This window comes from Haliotis rubra, unplaced genomic scaffold (genome assembly GCF_003918875.1).
Source record: "Haliotis rubra isolate DU_JTF1 unplaced genomic scaffold, ASM391887v1 Scf622, whole genome shotgun sequence".
Lineage (NCBI taxonomy): Eukaryota > Metazoa > Mollusca > Gastropoda > Lepetellida > Haliotidae > Haliotis > Haliotis rubra.
In genome coordinates, this window is record NW_025767327.1 from 29,991 (window position 1) to 46,511 (window position 16,521).

At 41.7% G+C, this 16,521-nt stretch overlaps 1 protein-coding gene across 1 annotated transcript in view; it reads right to left on the bottom strand.

Moving 5' to 3' along the window:
• Positions 1–16,521, bottom strand: part of LOC124256282 (neuralized-like protein 4) — a 45,011-nt gene that overhangs the window by 17,530 nt on the left and 10,960 nt on the right. Inside the window, 5 exon segments of the mRNA XM_046690254.1 lie at positions 1,304–1,382; positions 11,493–11,735; positions 12,920–13,082; positions 13,570–13,837; positions 14,334–14,421. Coding sequence (XP_046546210.1) covers positions 1,304–1,382; positions 11,493–11,735; positions 12,920–13,082; positions 13,570–13,837; positions 14,334–14,421 — 841 coding nt within the window.

A 16,521-nucleotide genomic window follows, 5' to 3' on the forward strand; every position in this document is an offset into this window, starting at 1 on the left:
AGAGGAGACATACAGTAGGCCGGCCATCAGAGGAGACATACAGTAGGCCATCAGAGGAGACATACAGTAGGCCATCAGAGGAGACATACAGTAGGCCATCAGAGGAGACATACAGTAGGCCATCAGAGGAGACATACAGTAGGCCATCAGAGGAGACATACAGTAGGCCATCAGAGGAGACATACAGTAGGCCATCAGAGGAGACATATAGTAGTATACAGGCCATCAGAGGAAGACATACAGTAGGCCTTCAGGTCAGACATACAGTAGGCCATCACAGGAGACATACAGTAGGCCATCAGAGGAGACATACAGTAGGCCGGCCATCAGAGGAGACAAACAGTAGGCCGCCATCCATCAGATCCAGAGACATACAGTAGGCCATCAGAGGAGACACAGTAGGCCATCAGAGGAGACATATAGTAGGCCTTTAGTTCAGGAGACATACAGTACATGCCATCAGAGGAGACATACAGTAGGCCAGCCATCAGAGGAGACATACAGAGGGCTGGCCATCAGAGGAGACATACAGTAGGCCATCATCAGGAGACAGGCCATCAGAGGAGGAGATCAGAGGAGACATACAGTAGGCCATCAGAGGAGACATACAGTAGGCGCCATCAGAGGAGACATACAGTAGGCCATAGGCCATCAGAGGAGACATACAGTAGGCCAGCCATCAGAGGAGACATACAGTAGCAGCCGGCCATCAGAGGAGACATACAGTAGGGCCTTCAGTAGGCCAGACATACAGTAGGCCATCAGAGGAGACACACAGTAGGCAGTAGAGCCAGTAGGCCATCAGAGGAGACATACAGTAGGCCGGCCATCAGAGGAGACATATAGTAGGCCATCAGAGGAGACATACAGTAGGCCATCAGAGGAGACATACAGTAGGCCAGCCATCAGAGGAGACATACAGTAGGCCAGCCATCAGAGGAGACATACAGTAGGCCATCAGAGGAGACTTTTTCAAGGTAAGAAAACAATGTGTAAAACCTCTGTCAGTGACAACTGCAACCTTTGCAGTGATAACGCATAAATATGTATTAAGAATTAGGCCTGATAAGCAGAGTTTATTTCTGCAGGCATTTATGTAGTATTCCAAACTAAGTGCCCTTGGCAGTAACTTTGCTAAAAGAATTTGCGATTTTGTTCAAAATTGATACATTTTTTCAATGTTTTTCACCAACAGCACTCATTGTTTTGTGTTGTCCATACTCAAACAGTAGGCTGCTGACATCATATAGTTTGAATATTGCTAAAACCAGGATTAAAGAACAAAAGCCTGAATAACACCAACCTGAGCATCCATGTGTCGTACTCGATGTCGGTCATGGTGTTGGGGAAGTCCAGGTCCTCGGGCTTAATGAGAGTCACTCCTGAAACCAGCGGCAGGTGATAACAGACATGATTAAATTGGACATTTTGTCATGTTCGTAGGTGTTCCAAGTGTATGTCACAAAGAAGAAATTCATTCTAGAGATCGACTTAAAAGTGGCAAAAACATAATCATGTAACACAAACACAACTTACACTGGACTGCTATTTTTTAAAATTCATGCAAGCCGAATGTTCTACAATTTCTCAGATAGCATGGATAGTCTTTATTAAGGTATGGGACTTACGACAGTCGTAGTGCTACAACCATCACACGTGTGTGTGTAAAGTAAGGGGACTTCGACAGTCATTTGAGTACTAACATCATGTCTGTGTTACTGTATGGGACTTACAACAGTCATGGTGCTACAACCATCACACGTCTGTGTTAAAGTATGGGACTTACGACAGTCGTAGTGCTACAACCATCACGTCTGTGTTAAAGTATGGGACTTACGACAGTCGTAGTGCTACAACCATCACGTCTGTGTTAAAGTTAACGAGTATAGGACTTCATATCGACGTATGTCGACAGTCATAGTGCTACAACCATCACACGTGTGTTAAAGTTATGAGGACTTCGACAGTCATGGGACTTCTGTGTTTAAAACTTCACGAGTCATAGTGCTACAACCATCACACGTGTGTGTTAAAGTATGGGACTTACGACAGTCATTAGTGCTACTAACATCACCCGTCTGTGTTAAAGTATGGGACTTCACGACGGTCATAGTGCTACTAACATCATGTCTGTGTTAAAGTATGGGACTTACGACAGTCATAGTGCTACAACCATCATGTCTGTGTTAAAGTATGGGACTTCGACAGTCATAGTGCTACTAACATCATGTCTGTGTTACTGTATGGGACTTCACGACAGTGCGTAGTGCTACTAACATCATGTCTGTGTTAAAGTATGGGACTTCACGACAGTCGTGAGTGCTACTAACATCATGTCTGTGTTAGAAGTATGGGACTTCACGACAGTCATAGTGCTACTAACATCATGTCTGTGTTACTGTTTGGACTTCGGACAGTCGTAACAGCTACTAACATCATGTCTGTGTTAGAGTATGGGACTTACGACAGTCGTAGTGCTACTAACATCATGTCTGTGTTAAAGTATGGGACTTCACGACAGTCGTGTGCTACAAACATCATGTCTGTGTTAAAAGTATGGGACTTTACGACAGTCATGAGTGCTACTAACATCATGTCTGTGTTAAAGTATGGGACTTACGACAGTCATAGTGCTACTAACATCATGTCTGTGTTAAAGTATGGGACTTACGACAGTCATAGTGCTACTAACATCATGTCTGTGTTAAAGTATGGGACTTACGACAGTCATAGTGCTACAACCATCATGTCTGTGTTAAAGTATGGGACTTACGACAGTCATAGTGCTACTAACATCATGTCTGTGTTACTGTATGGGACTTACGACAGTCATAGTGCTACTAACATCATGTCTGTGTTACAGTATGGGACTTACGACAGTCATAGTGCTACTAACATCATGTCTGTGTTAAAGTATGGGACTTACGACAGTCATAGTGCTACTAACATCATGTCTGTGTTAAAGTATGGGACTTACGACAGTCGTAGTGCTACAACCATCATGTCATGTGTTAAAGTATGGGACTTACGACAGTCGTAGTGCTACTAACATCATGTCTGTGTTAAAGTATGGGACTTACGACAGTCGTAGTGCTACTAACATCATGTCTGTGTTAAAGTATGGGACTTACGACAGTCATAGTGCTACAACCATCATGTCTGTGTTAGAGTATGGGACTTACGACAGTCGTAGTGCTACTAACATCATGTCTGTTTTAAAGTATGGGACTTACGACAGTCATAGTGCTACTAACATCATGTCTGTGTTAAACTATGGGACTTACGACAGTCATAGTGCTACAACCATCACACGTGTGTGTTAGAGTATGGGACTTACGACAGTCATAGTGCTGCTAACATCACGTCTGTGTTACTGTTTGGACTTACGACAGTCGTAGTGCTACTAACATCATGTCTGTGTTAAAGTATGGGACTTACGACAGTCATAGTGCTACTAACATCATGTCTGTGTTAAAGTATGGGACTTACGACAGCATAGTGCTACTAACATCATGTCTGTGTTAGAGTATGGGACTTACGACAGTCGTAGTGCTACTAACATCATGTCTGTGTTAGAGCATGGGACTTACGACAGTCGTAGTGCTACTAACATCACGTCAGTGTTAGAGTATGGGACTTACGACAGCCGTAGTGCTACTAACATCATGTCTGTGTTAGAGTATGGGACTTACGACAGTCATAGTGCTACTAACAACATGTCTGTGTTAGAGTATGGGACTTACGACAGTCGTAGTGCTACTAACATCACGTCTGTGTTAGAGTATGGGACTTACGACAGTCGTAGTGCTACTAACATCACGTCTGTTTTAAAGTATGGGACTTACGACAGTCGTAGTGCTACTAACATCATGTCTGTGTTAGAGTATGGGACTTACGACAGTCGTAGTGCTACTAACATCATGTCTGTGTTAGAGTATGGGACTTACGACAGTCGTAGTGCTACTAACATCACGTCTGTGTTAGAGTATGGGACTTACGACAGTCGTAGTGCTACTAACATCACGTCTGTTTTAAAGTATGGGACTTACGACAGTCATAGTGCTACTAACATCATGTCTGTGTTAGAGTATGGGACTTATGACAGTCGTAGTGCTACTAACATCACGTCTGTGTTAGAGTATGGGACTTACGACAGTCGTAGTGCTACTAACATCATGTCTGTTTTAAAGTATGGGACTTACGACAGTCATAGTGCTACTAACATCATGTCTGTGTTAAACTATGGGACTTGCGACAGTCATAGTGCTACAACCATCACACGTGTGTGTTAGAGTATTGGACTTACGACAGTCATAGTGCTACTAACATCATGTCATAGTGCTACTAACACCATGTCATAGTGCTACTAACATCATGTCATAGTGCTACTAACATCATGTCATAGTGCTACTAACACCATGTCATAGTGCTACTAACACCATGTCATAGTGCTACTAACATCATGTCATAGTGCTACTAACATCATGTCACAGTGCTACTAACACCATGTCACAGTGCTACTAACACCATGTCAGCCAGTGCTACTAACACCATGTCGTGTGTCTGTGTTAAGTATGCTACTAACACCATGTCATAGTGCTACTAACATCATGTCTGTGTTAAAGTATGGGACTACTAACACCATGTCAGTGTTAAGTGCTACTAACATCATGTCTGTGTTAAAGTATGGGACTAACGACATGTCAGTAGTGCTACTAACATCATGTCTGTGTCAAAGTATGGGACTTGCGACAGTGTAAGTGCTACTAACATCATGTCTGTGTTAAAGTATGGGACTTATGACAGTCAGTGCTACAACCATCACGTCTGTGTTAAGTATGGGAAGTCAGTGTTTTTTAATAACAGTCTTCAGATTTGTTTGTAAATCTCCAATACTTAAACACACAAAGGCCATCATTTTGAAAGTCTACTTCAGCAGAAGAGTCAAGATTGTTAGTTCATAATTTCAGGTTAATGAACAAAGTGAGTGAGTTAGGACTTTAGTTGGGTGTCAGTATCAGCAACATTTCATGTACATTACAGCTTGCCAGCTGGACGTGCGAGGTAAGTCCAAGGTGATGCAGGTCTGAAGCCTTTACCACAATGGAGAAACCCATGATGCTGACAGGGTGGAGGGAAATGAATGAATAAATATTGTTTTACACCGCATTAGTAAAATAAAGTCCATGCAAAGCAGCAACTGTCCACAGAGGAAGCAACAGGACACACAGCAAGATGAGCATCTCACACATCCTTTCCCAGGAAAACAAAAATACAGCTAATTTTATTACATTTGATTTGGTCAAACATGAAATCTGTTAAATAATAATGCAGAAACCAACACAAAGACACAGCTCCATAGGGGTGAAATGGTACACTTCTTACAGTACGGTACGTATTATTGCGGTACAAGGCCTTCGGTTCGGTCCGGTTCGATTCGGTCCGCTTTGGTTTGGTATATGAGAACTTACTTCGGGAAAATAGCGGCTGTCTTGCAAAGAAATGCATAGATTTTGAAAAACTGACTCGATTTCTAGACATTTTAGAATTTTTATTCAAAAGTAACTAAAATGACGGTACGAAATCCGAAAATACTGAAGTTTTGGATTGCAATACGGTATACCGAACCGAAGAGAAAACAAATACCGCGGTATACCATTTCACCCCTACAGCTTCACCTATTGTCAAGTCCAACAGTTACTAAGATTGCTCCACGACACTAGGCCTAGGTTCATAGTCTGGAGTGAGTGAGTGAGTATGGTTTAACACCCTTTTTAGCAATATTCCAGCAATATCACGGCGGGGAACACCAGAAATGGGTTTCACACATTGTACCCATGTGGGGAATCAAACCCAGGTCTTCGGCGTGACGAGCCAAAGCTTTAACCACTAGGCTACCCCACCGCCCTCATAGTCTGGAGACTTATACTTGCCCTTAGTCAGAAACATCAGGTATATTCGATTGGTACAGGTCATTATGAATGGAAATGATTGCATAGATTCAAAGTGTCTTTATAAAAATTTTTACAGCATCTTAAACATAAACAGACAATATTATTTTGCTGCTTTAGTATGGTTTCATCCATTGTTACCAGCAGAGATTCAAAGTGGATATGATCTGTCTCGAATACCTGGTATCTCGGAATAAGGGTGTACCTGAAACCATATTGCTTGGATAACAGTATTGTCTTCAGTGTTTGAAATTAACTACTCGAATTCTTGGGACAGCAATATCAAAAACGCTGTGCATTAGTGTAAGGACAAGGGCCTCTGATGATCTGAGCATCAACCCTGTATCGACTTCAATAGCTTGGGGATCAGCCCACACCTCTGGGCCAAGTTCCACAAAGTGTCTTTGTGACACAACTATCATAAGTCCCATACTTAAACATACACATAGCTTTAAGGCTGTTTAGTGGACAAGGGCCGATATCAACCACGGTTAAGAAAGACAGAAATGTTATATGTTATTTTTGGCTATATTTTCATACTGTACTCAACTGTTAAGAATATTGGAAACTGAAATGGATAATTTGGGTTACTAGTCCTTGCACACTGCCCCTGTATCACAAACACTGTGTATGGAATGACTTGAGTGATGCACTGGTACTCGTCCTGCTGTCAGTGAGCCGGGGTATCCATATACAGTCAAATCCCGATGTGTCGAATCTCTGGGGACCAAGTCATAACTTCGACTTATCGATGTATTCAAGACATAGGTATGTCTATGAGGGTAGACAAAAAAGATGATCCAGTCCTAATTCCTCCGACTAAGCATTTGTTTATCTAATGATTTCCCTATCACTAATAGGGGCACCTTATCAGTTCCAGTCTGATTAGCACAGACAGTGATTTCCGTAAAATCACTAATCTGCCTTTTGAACTCACCCGTCAAAGGCGGAACGGTGTGAGCCGCGCTGGTTTGTTAATTGGATCAGTTTGCTACACCAATCAACTTCTCATTGACTGACTTCGGCTTATATATACAAGATTGCTGTTGTTTGAATCTCATGGGACCAAATTTTCTTCGAGTCATCGTGTGTATTTATGAGACGAATTCGTGTAACCGGTGTTCAAATGATGACAACTATAACAGGGAATGGTCGGGACCGACAGGTACTTCGAGTTATGCATAATATTCGAGACAGCGGCATTCGACTCATCGGGATTTGACTGTATATATATGAGGTGTGTGTATTAGTGGCAATACACCTTGAGTTATTGGATACAAGCAAAGAAGCAGGGTGTCCATCACTGTCCTGCTAAACATTAACATATATAAGATTACAGGAATTTCAGTAAAATTTCAGCACTCCAAGCAACTCGATATCTATTATTATATCATAACATCGCCAAAACGAAAGACAATTTTGTCCTGAGCGACAGAGTGGCAAAGATCAAACTTAGTTCCAACATGAATGAAACTAAAACAATTTTGATATAAAGGTACAATATGTAAAAGACATCTGGAGTCCGCACAAGTCAATCAGGTTAGCTCTGCACAGTGTGTTTATAAATACTACCTATAGTTCCATCTGGAAATGGATCAGGGGAGCTAACTGAAGTGGGGCACTTAATACGGCAATTACAGTTCAGTTGTAAGTGGATAAATGTAGTTAGGGATAACAGATACACCAAAGTAAACATGATTCCACATAAATAGATGACTATTTTTACTTGTTTTTTTAACAAAACATTTTCTAAAATTGAATTTCTATTCAGAATGTGTTCTATTCAGGGCCTGAATCATGCAATTTGTAACAGAATTTCTTCCTTTTGAAATTATATTCTTGCAGAAAATACATGCATGTAACAAGCAACATTCCTTGCATGAATAAGAAATAATTTGAAGATTTTGTCACTGAGTCATAAGGGACCTGTCATAATTTATGGCTGGAGGGGTGATGATGATTTTTATGGCAAACATGTACAATGTGAATGACCCCCTAAAATTTACATACAACGTAAGTGACCCCTCATGCATGTCATGTATGAAATCAATGATCCCCTTCACATTTTTTTTAAGAATAATTTTTAAATATTTTTATGTACCAAATTGCTGACACCCCTCGTACATGTGTACAAAATTGATGACCCCCTACCTCCCCAGAACAAATTGGGTGACCCCCTTTAAATCATCATCATCACCCTAGCCATAAATCATGAACAGCCCCTAGCCATAAATCATGAACAGTCCCTTAGAAGTTCACAAGCTATGTACAGGATGACGTGGTGTCTGCAGTGGTGGACACCCTGCATGGTGAACAAGATGAGATCGGCAGACAGAGACAGGCAGTTCCTTGAAGCTCAGCCTAACCAGCATTAACTAGGTTGTACATGATGGGAGTTTTAAAGAGAAGAACATTCATACAGATAAAGAGAAAACATTCACCAATTAAAATTAGAAGTTGAGAGAGGACATCAAAAACACATGAAAATCAATCAAAAAGCGGAACAATTTCATGCACTATTGTGGAAGGGCATTCTATTCAAGGTCCAAACCTCTCTGGCCTCAATCTGGGACAAGCAGATTTGGGGGCGCAATTTCAAACCTTAAATATGAAGGTGAAGGCCAAACGTGCAAACATGACTAGTATCTAAGTAGATGCAACATACCGAGTTTGACCCCGTGTTGTTTCAGGGACGTGACATGATCTGGCCAGGTAGGTGTGCACCCATTGACACCTAGAGACACACGGTGAAACCACAGTCAAACCCAGCACATCAGTATATATACAGCAGTGGCATATAAACATATCAACATGAAACTTGACATAACTTTTGTCTCTTGTTCGTAGTCTGATGCCGCACTCAGCAATATTCCAGCTATATGGCAGCAGCTTGGTAAAGTAGACAAGACTAGTGAGTGAGTTTGGTTTTATGCCGCTTTTAGCAATATTCCAGCAACATTATGGCGGGGGACACCAGAAATGGGCTTCACACATTGTACCCATGTTGGGAATCGAACCCGGGCCTTCGGCATGATGAGCAAACGCTTAAACCACTAGGCTACCCCACCGTCCCTAAAGAAGAGTAAGTGAGGCAAGCAAGTGATTGATGTTATGAGCAATGACCCACACTAGGTGTACACTGACATGCTAGGAACCAAGTCACCGTCCGACCACCCTATACATTTAGTTGCCTCTTACAACTAGGCTGCCGGAATCCCGAAAGCGAGCAACTGACGCACGATGGGCAACACAGGAAAAGATGTTTAATGACTTGGAGGGTGATAACTGTCAGCAATATCGCAGCTATATACGGAGGTCGGTGAGACAACATGCCTGGGTACAGACTGAACAACACCATTGAAGTACAATGTATGAGTGAGTGATGGTCAACACTGGAGTTTAACCGTCACATGGATCTGCAGTTTTCAAAAAACAACAACAGGGCATCTGGAGTTGGTGTGAGGGAGCCCTGAAGAATTTCTGGTCTTTCATGTTTGGTTTGTTCTAACTTGAATTGTGACAAAGGCCCCTTTACTTCTGTACTGTATTTCAGGTATTGGCAGTAAAGCCAGGGGTTGATAACACGAACAACAATCCATGTGGTTGGGCTTAGTATGAATACTGGGGAAAAACCATTAAAAATGACAAAGTTCTATTTTCTGTTTTTTCATACATCAAGTTATGAAAGTGTTACATAAAACAATAGGGGGTGTCAGTAAAATATCTCACATCAGGTGCACATGTACTCTAGGGATGGTATAGCCCACTCTAATGTGTGCAAATGGCTGTTCTAGGAACTACTGACAATAGGAAACCAAAAGATGTAAAACTGAAGACAGATAAGAACAACTCACAAAGGAAACAAACACAAAGATGAAGATTGTCATTTCATAACTTTACTCAAAAGAGTAATATGTTTAAATGACATCGCAGTTAGGGACCGTTCATAATTTATGGCTAGGGGTGATGATGATTTTAGGGGGGCACCATTTTCTGTGGAGCTGGGGGTCAGCAATTTTGTACACACGCATTACTAGGGGTCAGCAATTTTGTACATAAAATTATGTTTAAAATTATGCTTAGAAATTATGGGAAGGGGAGGGGGGCTCATTGATTTTGTACATGACATTCAGGGGGGATCACTTATTTTTTACACACATTTTAGGGGGGTCATTCACATTGTACATGCTTCTCCACAAAAATCATCATCACACCCCCTAGCCATAAATTATGAACGGTCCCTTAATGTTTAATCTATTCCTGTTCCAAGACATGGCAGACATATCATGGCCGCCTGAACTGGCTGTATATAGCTTAGTCTTGGCACACAAACTAGTGGTTGACATTCTGAACACACCAATGATGGTGCTACAATGACAACATGCTGGAGTCATCAAGCCTGACATTGTCTCTTATAAGTATGAACAGCTGGATGTCAAACCAAGAACCTCGAAGATTCTAGACACTGATGGAGTGTTACTGATCCTGCTATAGTTATCCTGATTTTCTGATCACCCAAATACAATTTTACAACCTATACTCCTGCACAATATCTATCCAGTCACACAATGCTAAGGTCTCAGTTTAACCTGGTGTTGACCAACTGAATTCTCAGCTGCAGAGATATCTCCAGTGCTCATATACTTAAACAAGTGATTTATCTAGGATACTAAACCAAGTGGTATTTTAACATGTCTGAAGATGTTTAAATAATGAGTATTTCAGCTTATTATTGACCCCATTATCAGTTACTCCTACAAACCTATAACATTTGTTATTAGTTACGACTAAAATCTTGATCGGGATAATCAAGTTTTCATTGTATTTCAAAACGAAGTTCAATATTTCTAATTCCAATCTGGGAATGTTTAATGTGACTTGCTGCAGATATAGGGCCAAAATATCCGCCTCAGAGCAGATCTACATAAATCCCTGAAAACAAACACAGACAGCTACAGGTTAATTGAGATGATGAGTTGGCCAAATGTGTGAAACCTATTCATGTTGTTCCCATGTGTTGTTCCAATGTGTTGTTCCCATCAGTCATGGCTCTGAGCAGCAGATTCTCATGCTTGTCCTCGACCCTCTCAACACCCAGACCCCTGATTCCCCTTGTTGAAACTGAGACACCATACACTGAGCCAGGCCTAACATTCTGTCCATCTAACTAAATGAAACTGTCCACAATAACGCTATTTATTCCACTGCATGAGTACAAAACCACATGTGAGTGAGTAAGTGAGTTTAGTTTTACGCCGCACTCAGCAATATCCCAGCTGTATGGCGGCGGTCTGTAAATAATCGAGTCTGGACCAGACAATCCAGTGATCAACAGCATGGGCATCGATCTGCGCATTTGGGAACCGATGACATGTGTCAACCAAGTCAGTGAGCCTGACCAACCGATCCCGTTAGTCATCTCTTACGACAAGCATAGTCGCCTTTTGTGACAAGCATGGGTAGCTGAAGACCTATTCTACCCTGGATCTTCACGGGTCGTTTCACCCCATGAGACATACAGCTACAACCAATGGTCCTTACCTGCTTCTATGGACCCTGACCACCGGTCAACCATCCTCTCAATGACCACCTCAAACAGCTCATTGTCTCTCAATGGACGACTGCTCATCACGATTGCATCGTTGAACTCTCCGGTAGCGTTTGGTCTGGCGGCAGTCTTGCCGTTGTTGAGGACAGTTGCATTGTGGCCGTGCAGGTGGTGGAACCGAACATCATCAACATCGGTGAACACACTGGACTCGAGGTCAGGAGAACTTAGCACTTCTGCAACACACACAATTAATTTGCTCTTGTCAGTTTATTGTTTGAAGTGACACTCAGTAATTTTCCAGCTATACAATTGTGGTCTGCAAATAATCGAATCTGGGGCTGACAATCTGGTGATTGAGATCATGAGCATCGATCTACACAATCTGGTGATTGAGATCATGAGCATCGATCTACACAATCAGGATTCGATGACATGCATCAAGCAAGGTAGCGAGCCTGACCACCTGATGCCATTAGTTGCCTCATACAACAGGCGTGGGTTGCTGAAGACACAGACGAACACAGGTTATCAGTATAGTTTGTTGTTTAACGCCTCTGTGTACAGATCAATGTAATGGATCAATATTTGGTGAACTACAGCTGATACAATAACTGTGATGAGGGTCAAAGGACTGTACTCTTTTTCCTTACAATGCTGTATTTCAAGGGCAACTTGTAACTGGAATATTGCTGAGTGCTGCGTTAAACAAACAAAACAATTGAAGGGCAATTGTAACATGACTATCTTAGATAAAATTTTGATCAGATCAAATTAAGCACCTTCCTGAAACAGCTCATTTTATAACTGTGTGCTCATTACTATATTCAAGCTATCCTGCTCACACCATGTAGCAATCGATCGTCAGCTCTGATGGCGTAGTGGTTATGATGTGAAAATCATATTGTGTGGAAGGTCTGAATGGCGTCAATCCCCGCAGTTCAGATGCTATATGGGAAACAGCGAAGCGGCCCGGCTGATAAAATATGGTACTTGTTGGTCCCTGCCAATGAGCTCAGACACAAAAGGGTACAAATGTGGACTGGTTGGTTTATTTTGTGTTTACAATGTATAATGTGTCTGGCCAATTTCGGGGTATTCATGCTTCACTGCGGCATGGTATCTCAGTAGGAATTGAAACCTCCGAGCTAGCACTATAAAACCAGCTTCAGTCTGGGCTAGTACAAGCAGCCGCACAAACACATACACACGCATGCACATCGTCATATGAGCGAAATATTCTCAAGCACGACGTTAAACCCAATTCCACCACCACCCCCATATGAGCAATCTAGCTCTACATATACACTGAAAACACAGTATGTTTATCTCTCAATTATCAAGGCCTCCTTTCATACCAATATTTGGCAGGAGCATCACAGAATAAAATGCATGAGTCATGCTTATGTTATGTCCCCACCTGACTGGTCCACTATTGTAGCCTGTGCTGCTTGACCGTACAGGTCAATGACCCCATATACCATCTCAGGAACACTGGATGCTGCTGGACCCTGGTCAACTCCATTGACAAAGAAGTGCAACGTTCCATCTGGTTTGCGGACGACGCCCACTCTGTCTCCCACCTGGCATAAACAGCATCCATGTATTATGTATGTGTGGTACTCACGTGGGGTAGTGTCTGATGCCGTTGGTACTTGAAGCATCAACATATAGACATTATGTACCTGTACAACTTGCATATCTAGACTCAAGTGAACAGATATTTGTGTTGACAATTTGAAATAAATTTTAGAATCAATTTGATATAGGTATCTGGTACCATGGCAGGAATGTTTGAGTGGAAATGTTTATTACAAGACTTAGCTGGAAGACAAAATTGCCATTAAAATAACCTTATCACCAACAACACACAACCAAAATGGAGGACAGAAATCCCATGCAATATGAAATGTATTTTGTTGCAGAAAGTGGTGAAAGTATCTGATGTAATGACACAAAGCCTGCTGTCAAACTTATCTCAGTAATCCATTAGTATTTAATTACAATAGTATTTCAAATGTTTTAGATACGATATATTTTCAAGAAGCAATAAAAATAACATACATCTACCTTTAAGCGATCCAAGTTTTGACCATATTCATCAATAATGGTTGTTCCGTTGTGCATGACGCCGTTCCCAGTCATCATCCAGGTGCCGGAGCGCATGTTGGTCATAGTGGAGGGGTAGTCTAGTTCCTCGGGGGAGTGTAACGTCACCCCGATCTCAATAGACCCCGCCCACTTGTCAACCATTCTCTCCAGTCGAACTTCGAAAACTTCATTGGCACGCAAACATCGATTTGTGAGCACAACACCATTGTTGAAGTCATCTAGAGCACTAAAACACAGACGACAGTGATGCAGTGAGGAGAAGGGCTGGGATTGTCAGCTGCATCAGCAATCATACAGCTTATCAGGAGTGAGAGACCATGAGCACTATATTAGCTGTGCTGGCTTCCCTGTCTTCAATATCAATAATCAGTGCTCTTAATCCACTTTGTCCATTACCTATCAGTACTGGCCTCCCTGTCTTCACTATCACCAATCAGTGCCATTAATCCCCTTTGATCATTACCTATCAGTGCCGTTAATCCCCTTTGTCCAATACCTATCAGTACTGGCTTCCCTGTCTTCACTATCACCAATCAGTGCCATTAATCCCCTTTGACCATTACCTATCAGTGCCGTTAATCCCCTTTGTCCAATACCTATCAGTACTGGCTTCCCTGTCTTCACTATCACCTATCAGTGCTGTTAATCCCCTTTGTCCACTATCTGAGCTGGATTACCTATGTAAAGTAAACTGGTAACTAAGAACTCCAGTGTCAACTTACTTCGGCCTGTGAGCAGTTCGGTGGTTGTTGATGACGGCAGCATGAGCTCCACAATGTGCGTTGAACAGCAGCTTCTCTCCATCTTCTTCTGTGGGGAAGGTGATATGTGAATAGGTATCTCAGATTGGGAAATGTGTATTTATCTTTTTTGCTGTTGCATGGTTCAAGATGGCAGTCTTTACACATGCTACGAGGTGAACTGCATCACACAGATATCGTAAACACTCAGATGGTGGTTTGTGTTTAAGATATTATTTTCTTTCATAAGTTAGTGACATGTTTTACAGTTGTTCATTTGAGTACTGAGAAAAGATCGGATATTCTTAAGCGAAACCCCATAACATGAGGATACATTATCTAAGTTTGTCCCACTGTCTCCAGAAAGTGAGATGTAAATACATTATCAAAGCAAGTCTCACAGTCTCCACAAATACAAAATCATGACTTGATATACAAAACAAGAAGACAAAGTCATCAATATCCCCCGCAATGGAAAAATACTCTTCATGATTATGTCTACAAGTTATGATTATGTCAAATATTTAGGTGTGTATATAGAAAAATGGAAGGAGAGTATTGAAAGGTTTTTTAAAGTTCTGCTCCAGAAAGCAGCACTATCACCAATTTCAGGCTAAGTCAAACTTGTTGCCATGGAAATGACAAAAATATTTTATTCAGAATTTCAAAACAACCAAAAGGCACCAGTACACCACCACATCAATCTATGTGCCAAGTTTGGTGAAGAAACATTGAACAGTTTTAGAGTTCAGCTCCGGAAAAGAGCACTACTACAATTTCAGGCTAAGTCAAACTTGTTGCCATGGAAACGCCAAAAATATTTTATTCAGAATTCCAAAACTACCAAAAGGCACCAGTACACCACCAGATCTATCTATGTGCCAAGTTTGGTGAAGAAATAGTGAACAGTTTTAGAGTTCTGTTCCGGAAAAGAGCACTACTACAATTTCAGGCTAAGTCAAACTTGTTGCCATGGAAACGCCAAAAATATTTTATTCAGAATTCCAAAACTATCAAAAGGCACCAGTACACCACCAGATCTATCTATGTGCCAAGTTTGGTAAAGAAATATTGAACGGTTTTAGAGTTCTGCTCCGGAAAAGAGCACTACCACCAATTTCAGTCTAAGTCGAACTTGTTGCCATGGAAATGCCAAAAATATTTTATTCAGAATTCCAAAACTACCAAAAGGCACCAGTACACCACCAGATCTATCTATGTGCCAAGTTTGGTAAAGAAATATTGAACGGTTTTAGAGTTCTGCTCCGGAAAAGAGCACTACCACCAATTTCAGTCTAAGTCGACCTTGTTGCCATGGAAATGCCAAAAATATTTAATTCAGAATTCCAAAACTACCAAAAGGCACCAGTACACCACCAGATCTATCTATGTGCCAAGTTTGGTGAAGAAATATTGAACGGTTTTAGACAAATGTGCACGGACGGACGGACGGACGCATGGATGGAGTCCATTTTAATACCCCCCACAAAATGGCTTGAACACTGTATATTAGGATCCAGGCCTGCAATACTAACAAACGATTTTATATTATCTGTAGCAATATTTCAGCAATATGAAGTCATAGGACACCAAGAATTGGTTTTATATTACTGCTTATCTAGCCATGATGATATGAAGGGTACCCAACATGAGGACACCAAGGACTGGCTTCACATGTACCCTCTATCTAATAATGATGATATGAAGGGTACACAGCACTAGGACACCAAGGACTGGCTTCACATGTACCGCCTATCTAATAATGATGACATGATGGGTACCCAACACGAGGACACCAAGGACTGGCTTCACATGTACCCTCTATCTAATCATGATGATATGAAGGGTACCCAACAGCACCTAGGACACCAAGGACTGGCTTCACATGTACCCAACACTAGGACACCCTATCTAATAAAGATGATATGAAGGGTACCCAACACTAGGACTGGCTCCACATGTACCGCCCTATCTAATAAGGATGATGGCTTCCCAACACTGTTGGCTTCACATGCCCTATCTAATAAAGATGATATGAAGGGTACCCAACACTAGGACACCAAGGACTGGCTTCACATGTACCGCCTATCTAATAAGGATGATATGAAGGGTACCCAACACTAGGACACCAAGGACTGGCTCCACATGTACCGCCTATCTAATAAGGATG